The sequence below is a fragment of the Petromyzon marinus genome, unplaced genomic scaffold (assembly GCF_048934315.1).
Source record: "Petromyzon marinus isolate PM22_M1 ecotype Great Lakes invasive population unplaced genomic scaffold, UKy_Petmar_22M1.pri1.0 PM_G_Scaffold_41, whole genome shotgun sequence".
NCBI classification, from domain to species: Eukaryota; Metazoa; Chordata; class Hyperoartia; order Petromyzontiformes; family Petromyzontidae; genus Petromyzon; species Petromyzon marinus.
The window spans coordinates 1,814,513-1,825,124 of record NW_027422993.1 but is presented as its reverse complement, the minus strand read 5'-3'; the positions used below and the strand labels follow the sequence as shown (position 1 = coordinate 1,825,124).

At 44.2% G+C, this 10,612-nt stretch overlaps 2 protein-coding genes across 3 annotated transcripts; both read left to right on the top strand.

The window, feature by feature from the left end:
• Positions 1-523: 523 nt before the first annotated feature.
• On the top strand, positions 524-5,278 carry LOC142917089 (uncharacterized). Its single transcript, XM_076061786.1, has 2 exons — positions 524-543; positions 2,302-5,278. The coding sequence occupies exons 1-2, from the start codon at positions 524-526 to the stop codon at positions 3,794-3,796; spliced, it is 1,515 nt and encodes a 504-aa protein (XP_075917901.1). The 3' UTR covers positions 3,797-5,278.
• A 1,525-nt stretch (positions 5,279-6,803) lies between these two features.
• LOC142917105 (uncharacterized) lies at positions 6,804-10,323 on the top strand. Of its 2 annotated transcripts, none has more exons than XM_076061800.1 (2): positions 6,804-6,911; positions 8,000-10,323. In XM_076061800.1, exon 2 carries the CDS (start codon positions 8,013-8,015, stop codon positions 8,628-8,630), a length of 618 nt encoding a protein of 205 aa, XP_075917915.1. In that variant the 5' UTR covers positions 6,804-6,911; positions 8,000-8,012; the 3' UTR covers positions 8,631-10,323. The 2 variants fall into 2 exon arrangements, with proteins under 2 accessions (XP_075917915.1, XP_075917914.1); XM_076061799.1 differs by lacking the exon at positions 6,804-6,911 and adding an exon at positions 7,181-7,268.
• Positions 10,324-10,612: the final 289 nt, after the last annotated feature.

Below are 10,612 nucleotides of genomic sequence, written 5' to 3'. Positions count from 1 at the left end.
GATTCGTTCATGAGGCTATCCACATATACAAGCACAGAGACAATTTCAACCGAGAAGATGGATTCTATCTTAGCAATCATTGGAAAGATTTGATAAATCATTTCAGTTCTTGATTGATTGTTCACGCTTACAGTGGCTTTCAGACAGCATACATAAAAACAAATTTCGTCTCCCCCCTCCTCTTTTCAAAAAATAGATGGACTAGTCCTGGGCAAACTGCCAATCGTTGCGCGTGACGCAAACGTTATTTTTTTATATATATAAATATGCCGTTTTCAAAATAAATTTATGCAAACCGACACACCTGATGATGACCGTTTGAGTTATGGTCGAAACGTCGTGAGAATTTTTTTATTGTTTTATATATATTTTGTTATTTTGTTGTTTCTCTTCAACGTGACTTTACCGAAAAAACTAAGAATATGAATTACTGCAGTCACGAAAGCTTTAAATCAAAATATAATTTATTCAGTTACGGAGCCGCTCGTGGGTGGGGAGTGGCTTGTACCCCGGACGTGACGGCATGTCACTTGCTGCTGCCGCGTGATGTCACGAGGTAACAGGAAGCGATCGCTTCGCTCTTGCACTGAAATCCGAGGTGAGAAATTATTATCGTGTTGGTGGTCGTGGTTGTGGTGGTGGTGGTTGTTGTGGTGGTTGTGGTGGTTGTTGTGGTGGTGGTTGTTGTTGTTTACCAAGGTAGAGCCTCGCTCTCTCTCGTAGGGATGTCAGTTGAGTAGCAGCGAGCATTGGAATCGATGTCCAGGTTGGAACTTTACAACGCGGGGCCTAGCCACGCGGGGCCTTGCCTCCTGCCCTCGCCTGATTGCATTCACTTTAATAATCTCGCTTAAGTTTAATTTGTCTTCACCCGGCTCGCCACTTTGTAACTTTGTTTTATTGTAAATATTCACGCAGTTTTTATATTTTTTCACCAGGCCAAGCCCGCTTGAGCTGCTATACCGCTCTTGTTATCAGAAGCGACCTGCCCACAACAACACAAGGTGAGGCTTTGTCAACGTGTGTGAATGTTTTGACTTAAAACTTTGGTGACTGCAGGAATTAATATTCTTCGTTCTTTCGGTAAAGTCACGTAGATAGAAAATAAAATAAAAATAACAATAAAATAAATTAAATGAAAAATATATATTTTTTTAAATGAAGCAAAAAACCCACGACGTTTCGATCGCAGCACAAGTGGTCTTTATCTTATTAAATTTCATCTGTTAATTTTATTTTCTATCTATGTGACTTTACTGAAAGAACCAACAATACGTGTGTCAATGTATCTATCGGTCAAAGACGCTAAGCGCGTGTCGCTGTTGACTCTGAATGTGTGGAGGGGAACACCTTCACCACGGGGAGAGAGAGACAGAGACACGGATAGCCTCGGCTATGTTGATTGATCCTCGATTCATTACTTGGTGGAGTGAGGAAGAATTAATGCTGAGCAGATGAAGGTGGCCAGGCATGGTTCTGGTCACACCACCACCTGTTTACTCATGGCAGTATGTGACAGTGTCAAGTTTATGTTTGCAGTAAAGTCTATTAACTCTGTTGAACACGGAGGTTATATCAAAACAATAGTTTATTTTTGTTTTCCTCTGGAACTCTTTATAAGAATGGAAACAGGAGGTGAGCACAGCACACACATGCAGCTGAATTCGGAACTGTTCATCCCAGCATTCAAGGACATCTGAGCCTGGATTCACATCTCTAAGTTGCGATTGAACATTAATTTCTGCATATCACAAATAGTATTGTTTTCAACACCCTTTGCTATGTCAGCTGAATTTAGCTTTCATAAATATTCCTTTTGTAGTCAGACAGCCGAAATTGTGTGCTTAGAGTTTTGGGTTAACATTCATCTTGAAGATATGAAGGCTTCCAGGCATATCAATGACATTTTCCCTCTCATTGTGTGCCATAACAGCCCGTGGAGAGAAACCCTTCAGGTGCACTCTGCACATGAAGGCGTTTGCACAGTCACCACATCTTAAAGTACACCAGAGAACACACACGGGAGATAAACCCTTCAAGTTGCAGTGTGTGCGTGAAGGCATTTGCACGTTCATCAAATCTGATGAATTTGGGAAACTTTTTCACTACATCATGAATATATTAATAAGTATAGACGTGTAAGTCACGTGTGCATTCCTCTGTGCCTGACGTGTAGATGGTGTGGATATTCTTTGTTTCTGTCTGCAGCTGACGCTTCCTCTGCAGAATTGTTCTGATGGAGCAAAGGCACTCAGCGCAGCTCGGTACGACAAGTCAACAATGCGACCAGCGTGCATACAGCACGGACCGGACTGGAAATTTGACACGGCACCAGAGAAGTCACACAGGAGAGAAACCCTTCAAATGTACTGTGTGTGGGAAGGCATTTTCATGGTCATCTGCTCTTAAAAAACACCAGAGAACACACACGGGAGAGAAACCCTTCAGGTGCACGATGTGCGGGATGGCGTTTGCACAGTCATATAATCTTGTAACACACCAGAGAACACACACGGGAGAGAAACCCTTCAGGTGCAGTGTGTGTGGGAAGACATTTTCACATTCATCTACTCTTAAAATGCACCAGAGAACACACACGGGAGAGAAACCCTTCAGGTGCAGTGTGTGTCGGAAGACATTTTCAGGTTCATTTGCTCTTAAAACACACCAGAGAACACACACAGGAGAGAAACCCTTCAAGTGCAGTGTGTGTGGAAAGGCATTTTCAGATTCATCTCATCTTCAAAGACACCAGAGAACACACACGGGAGAGAAACCCTTCAAGTGCAGTGTGTGTCGGAAGACATTTTCAGATTCATTTGCTCTTAAAACACACCAGAGAACACACACAGGAGAGAAACCCTTCAAGTGCAGTGTGTGTGGAAAGGCATTTTCAGATTCATCTGCTCTTAAAACACACCAGAGAACACACACGGGAGAGAAACCCTTCAAGTGCACTGTGTGTGGGAAGGCATTTGCACAGTCATCTGCTCTTAAAAAACACCAGAGAACACACACGGGAGAGAAACCCTTCAAGTGCACTGTGTGTGGGAAGGCATTTGCACAGTCATCTGCTCTTAAAAAACACCAGAGAACACACACGGGAGAGAAACCCTTCAAGTGCACTGTGTGTGGGAAGACATTTTCAGATTCATCTGCTCTTAAAACACACCAGAGAACACACACGGGAGAGAAACCCTTCAAGTGCACTGTATGTGGGAAGGCATTTGTACAGTCATTTGCTCTTAAAACACACCAGAGAACACACACGGGAGAGAAACCCTTCAGGTGCAGTGTGTGTGGGAAGACATTTTCACAGTCATCTGCTCTTAAAACACACCAGAGTACACACACGGGAGAGAAACCCTTCAAGTGCAGTGTGTGTGGGAAGGCATTTTCACAGTCATCTGCTCTTAAAACACACCAGAGAACACAGAAGCATCTGAAGATCCACAAGGAGTGCAGTCTGAAATCAGCTTGTGAAAGTCAAAGTGCCGCAATGAGCCCATCCCTCATGAAACAAGAACCGGAAGAAAATCCCAGCTTGGACACTTTTAAAGGTATCGAGGTGAAATGTGAAGAAGTGATGGTGAAGAGGGAAGAAGTGAAGGTAAAATGTGAAGATGATTCAAATCCAAAATGGGACCTTCACATCGATGGAGGCAACGTGAAGCAGGAGGAGAATTCTGACTGTGAGGCAGAGCGAGGCAACTCTCAGCAGTTTGTGGAAGTGGAGGTGTGGGTGGACTTCCTCCAAGACAATACAAAGGCAAGTGGAGACTCGATAGATGTGTAAGCTTGAGATGATGTCGCTCCAATAGATGCACCTTTGTCACAGGCCTTTAATGACAAGAACGTGAAGTTGGACACTCAGTTGCTAGGTTCAACCTGCAAAGTAAGAGCGGCCAGTCTTTGTAGACCTGTGGGTTGGGTAGATCTTTAACCAGGAGCGAGAGACAATAAGCCCCCAAGCATTCACGATGTTATAATAATTGCATTTACACGCTGCTTGCCTTATCGCCTCGGCAACTCGGAGTTTTATGTCGTACCTCGTCTGAAACACTCGAAGAGCATCCCCAAGTAGCAGCTGCCCCTGTGTGGCACAAGGTGGTGGCCCTGCACCAGCCTGCATGTGGACAAGAGCCTGTCAGTAGGGGGCGATGATTGATGCGTCATCTCAGTTGTGTAGTTTGTAGGCAATCTTGATTAGAAGCTTTCGTGACTGCAGGAATCCACACTGTTGAGTTATTTCGGTAAAGTCACCACGTGGGTAGAAACATAACAGATCACGGCGTTTAGATCACAACACGCACAATCATCATCAGGTGGGACAACCACAGCAAGAGAAACTGCTGAAGTAGTAGGCGCCTACTCCAGTAGTTTCTGCTTATTGCTGCTGTGCTTGTCCCACCTGATGACGATTGCTTGTGTTGCCATCGAAGCGCCGTCATCTATTATTTGTAGCGTAATGTTTAGAATTTGCTACATTTTGACCCAGACGCCAGCATGCAACGGCCTACTCGTTTTGAATGATGCAACAATAGTACGGTGTACATACACTGTTAAGCAGACGGTGCGTATTTGTAAAATAACTTGTTAATACGATGTAACGTGATGCAGTCAATTTCGCTGCAGTAATTCAATGTTGCTAATATGCCCGTCAATGATTTATAATGAATACTTGTCTGATTGTGCATTTAACATTTTATCTGAGGGTCACACATTGAATATGTGATGTTAGGACAAAGTGTGTGTGTGTGTTTGGAAGTAACCTGTACAGAGAACTCAGGTGAGACCCGTTGTTCTTGTGATACAGGTCAAAGGGTACTTTTGTGTTTCACGAAGCGTCTGCCTCTGGAGCAACTCATTGTCTTTGAAATAGGGAGCACGCTCGGATCATTCATCAGTTACAAGGCATACCACTTGAAAGTTACACGTATAGGAGGAGGTACATTCTCTACAACACGAATTGTAGTTTTGTCTTACGTGTTGACGTAGATTTTGTCTAACTGGGACTAGAAATGCTCCTTGCTGATTGACGTCTGGATGTTCGTAACCATTGGTTGAAGCAAACCCCACTGCTGTTGTTGACACGCTGTGCACCAATAAGGGTCCAACACATTGACGGCCTTCAGGCCAGGAAAGTCACAACATTTGCACACGAAGGACGTATTCACGCAAGTACCCCACGCTCCGTTTTGAAGTTTTAAAATGAAACATCTTTGACTTGTATTGTGTTTTGAATTAGATGATTTTATTTCTTCATTAAAAGCTTGTATCAATTTACATCTGGAAGACTTCATTGAAAAGGACGTTTCGTGTAAATTTTATCTCAACGTTAAGTAGATGGCCTTGCCAGGGGTTCGGACACAAACAGTGTCACACACACAGTGTACACACACACAGTGGACACACACAGTATACACACAGTGTACAGACAGTGTACACATGCACACAGTGTACACACACACAGTGTATACACACACAGTGTACACACACACAGTGACACACAGTGTACACACACTGTATACACACATAGCGTACACACACACAGTGTATACACAGTGTACACACACAGTGTACACACAGTGTTTACACTGTACACATGCACAGGGTATACACTGTACACAGTGTACACACATACAGTGTATACACAGTGTACACACACAGTGTGCACACACAGTGTACACACACACAGTGTACACACACGCAGTGTACAATCACAGTGTACACACAGTGACAGTGTACACACACACAGTGACACACAGTGACACAACAACAATCGCCATTCGCCACTAAGTGGCGGTGACGTCACCACGACGCTTGTGCCAAGCACAGTGACACACACACAGTGACACACACAGTGACACACAGCGACACACAGTGACACAGTGTCACACACAGTGTATACACATAGTGTACACACATACAGTGTACACACACAGTGTATACACAGTGTATGTCCACACAGTGTATATACATACACACAGTGTACACACACACAGTGTATACAAATAATGTCCACGTTGTTGCTGAGCTCACACACCAAAGGGAGGGAGCAATGGAAAATGAATCTAAATCAACTTAAACTCCAACTCTGTGACGTCACCACTCTGCATTACCTCATCGGCGTGAAACGCCAGGGTGAGGTGTACCTCGCTAGTGACGTCATGTCACCAAGGTATTCACCCCTCCCCCGTCCACAGCGCTCTTGAGCGTGACGTCACCTCCGCCCGTGTCACTGCCGATATCGTTCCAGTGGCAATCCTTATTTGGGCAAAGCTACGCCCAGTGACTGGTGGCTCATTAACATAATGTGTCCGTTAAAGCCGTCGAGAGTTTATTACGACAGGTTCAGCGCCCACGCCCCCATCCCTCGACATATGGGCTGGCATCATTAACATAATTTATTCAGTAACAGCCGCTCTTGGGAGGGAAGTGACGTCATACTACTTCCTGCTGTCGCGAGGTAACAGGAAGCTGCCGTGTGCGCGCTTGCACTGAAATCCGAGGTGAGAAATTCTCATCGTTGTGGTGGTGGTGGTCGTTGTGGTGGTGGTTGTTGTGGTGGTGGTGGTTGTGGTGGTGGTTGTTTACCAAGGTAGAGCCTCTCTCTCTCGTAGGGATGTCAGTTGAGTAGCGGCGAGCACGGGAATCGATGTCCAGGTTGGAACTTTACAGCGCGGGGCCTAGCCACGCGGGGCCTTGCCTCCTGCCCTCGCCTGATTGCATTCACTTTAATGATCTCGCTTAAGTTTAATTTGTCTTCACCCGGCTCGCCACTTTGTAACTTTGTTTTATTGTAAATATTCACACAGTTTTAATTTTTGTTCTTTTGTTAGCAGGCCAAGCCCGCTTGAGCTGCTATACCGCTCTTGTTATCAGAAGCAACCTGCCCACAACAACACAAGGTAAGGCTTTGTCAACGTGTGTGAATGTTTTGACTTAAAACTTTGGTGACTGCAGGAATTAATATTCTTGGTTCTTTCGGTAAAGTCATGTAGATAGAAAATAAAATAACATAATAAACATAAAAAAATAGTAAATAAAGAAAAAAACACGTTTTGATTGCAACTCAAGTGGTCTTTATTTAATGTAATTGTATTATCTGTTATTGTTATTTTCTATGTACGTAACTTTACTGAAAGAAACAAGAATACGTGTGTCAATGTCTATCGGTCAAAGACGCTCAGCGGAGAGACGCGCAAACTCCAAATATACAGCAGGCGTCAGGGTCGGGATCGAACCCACGACTTCCTGTACACCAGGTGAGGTAGTTAACATCTCACCACGGAGAGAGACACGCAAACTCCAGTTAGCCTCGGCTATGTTCGTTGATCCTCGATTAATTACTTGGTGGATTGAGGAAGCATTCATGCCAAGCAGATGAAGGTGGCCAGGCGTGATTCTAAACATGCCACCGCCTGTTTACTCAGTGACAGTGTACAGTTTGTGTTTGCAGTAACGTCTATTAACTCTGTTGAACACGGAGGTTATAGCGTAACAATAGTTTACTTTTGTTTTCCTCTGGAACTCTTTATAAGAATGGAAACAGGAAGTTAACACAGCACACACATGCAGCTGAAGTCGGAACTGTTCATCCCAGCATTCAAGGACATCTGAGTTGCGATTGAACATTAATTCATGCATTTCTGCATAACACAAATAGTATTGTTTTCAACACCCTTTGCTATGTCAGCTGAATTTAGCTCTTATTAATATTCCTTTTCTAGCCAGACAGCCGAAATTGTGTGCTTAGAGTTTTGGGTTAACATTCATTTTGAAGATACGAGGGCTTCCAGGCATGTTTATAACCATTTGCCCTCTCATTGTGTGCCATCACAGCCCGTGTGATGAATTTGGGACACTTTTTCACTACATCATGAATATATGAATGAGTATAGACGTGTAAGTCACGTGTTACTGTGTATATATGCATTCCTCTGTGCATCGATACTGACGTGTCGATGGTGTGGATATTATTTTTTTCTGTCTGCAGCTGACGTGGTCTGATGGAGCAAAGGCAGTCAGCACAGCAGCTCGGTACGACAAGTCAACATTGCGACCAGCGTGCATACAGCACGGATTGGACTGGAAATTTGACACAGCACCAGAGAACTCACACAGGAGAGAAACCCTTCAAGTGCACTGTGTGTGGGAAGGCATTTTCACGGTCATCTGCTCTTAAAAGACACCAGAGAACACACACGGGAGAGAAACCCTTCAAGTGCAGTGTGTGTGGGGAGGCATTTTCACAGTCATCTGTTCTTAAAACACACCAGAGAACACTCACGGGAGAGAAACCTTTCAAGTGCACTCTGTGCAGGATGGCGTTTGCACAGTCATGTAATCTTAAAGTACACCAGAGAACACACACAGGAGAGAAACCCTTCAAGTGCAGTGTGTGCGGGATGGCGTTTGCACAGTCATCAAATCTTAAAGTACACCAGAGAACACACACGGGAGAGAAACCCTTCAAGTGCAGTGTGTGCAGGAAGGCATTTGCAGTTTCATCAAATCTTCAAGTACACCAGAGAACACAGAAGCATCAGAAGATCTGCAAGGAGTGGAGGCTGAAATCATCTTGTGAAAGTCAAAGTTCCACAATGAGCCCATCCCTCATGAAATAAGAACCGGAGGAAAATCCCAGCTTTGACACTGAAAAGGAACTGAGGTAAAATATGAACAGGTGAAGGTGAAATGTGAAGAGGTGATGGTGAAGAGCAAAGAGGTGAAGGTAAAATGTGAAGATAAAGATTAAACTCCAAAATCGGACGTTCACATCGTGAAGCAGAAGGAGAATTCTGACTGAGGCAGAGCGAGGCAACTCCCAGCAGTTTGTCGAAGTGGAGGTGTGGGTGGACTTCCTCCTAGACAATACAAAGTCAAGTGGAGACCCGGTAAATGTGTAAGCTTGAGACAATGTCGCTAGAATAGATGCACCTTTGTCACAGGCCTTTAATGACAAGAATGTGAAGTTGAACACTCAGCTCCTAGATTCAACCTGCAAAGTAAGAGCGAGCGGCCAGTCTTTGTGGACCTGTGGGTTGGGGAGATCTCTGACCAGGAGCGAGAGACAATAAGCCCCCAAGCATTCACTATGTTATAATAATTGCATTTACTCGGTGCTTGCTTAACCGCCTCAGCAACTCGGAGTTTTGTATCTCGTCTGAAACACTCGAAGAGCATCCCCAAGTAGCAGCTGCCCCTGTGTGGCACAGGGTGGTGGCCCTGCACCGGTCTGCATTTATTATTTTTTTCTGCCTGAGGACGACCGCTTGTGTTACGATCGAAACTTCGTGATCTATTATTATTTTTTCTACCTACCTGACTTTACTGAAAAAACCAAAGAGTATGTGAACAAGAGGCTGTCAGTAGGGGGCGATGATTGATGTTTCATTTCAGTTGTGTAATTTGTCGCTAATGTTTAGAATTCGCCAGCATGCAATGGCCTACTCGTTTTGAATGACACAATAGTATGTTTTACATCCACTGTTAAGCAGACCGTGCGTATTTTTTTTCAAATAGCTTCTTAATCAGATGTTATCTGTTGCAGTACATTTCACTGCAGTAATTAAATTTTGTTAAAATGCCTGTCAATAATTCAGAATGAACGCTTGTCTGATTTTGTGTGCACATGCATCATTTCATTTATAAGGGTCAAACATTGATTATGTGATGTTAGGACAAAGTGTGTGTGTGTTTTGGAAGTAACCTGTACAGATAACTCAGGTGAGACCCGTTGTTTTTTGTGATACAGGTCAAGCGGTATTTTTGTGTTTCATGAAGCATCTGGAGCAACTCATTGTCTTTGAAATAGGAAGCACACTCGGATCATTCATCAGTTACAAGGCATACCACCTTAAAGTTACACGTGGAGGAGATACATTCTCTGCAACACGAATTATAATTTTGTCTTACGTGTTGACGTAGATTTTGTCGAACTTGGACTAGAAATGCTCCTTGCTGATTAACGTCTGGATGTTCCAAACCATGGCTTGAAGCAAGCCCCACTGCTGTTGAGACATTGTCCACCAAAACCGGTCCACAGTTGGCTTGCACACACAGTGTACACACACACAGTGTACACACACACACAGTGTACACACAGTGTACACACACACATAGTGTACACACACAGTGTACACACACACATAGTGTACACACACAGTGTCCACCAAAACCGGTCCACAGTTGGCTTGCACTGAATCAAGGCTGCAGTAATTATGGACTCGCACGAAGGCCGTGGGATTTATATTTCGTGTTCAACATTCCTTTGTTTCGTGGAGAGACCGATTATATTAAAGACGTCTTGTCTGCTGATCTTGTTCATATCTGTGTACATCGATATCCCACATTGCTTGCACGTACACACCACACGCAATTAAATCAATGAGAATAAGAACGACTTCCGGGCATTGTGAAGATCGAGGAATCTCTTTCAATGGAGCGAGTTCAGTGTGTTCGATTCAACATCTCTCTGTCCCTGTCCGTCTGTGTCATCTGTTTGCCTCTGTGTTTCTCTCTGCCTGTGTCTCTCTGTCGTCTCTGTGATCCTCTTGTCTGTGTCTGTCCGCCTGTCTTGTCTGTGTGTCTCTCTATCAGCGTCTAT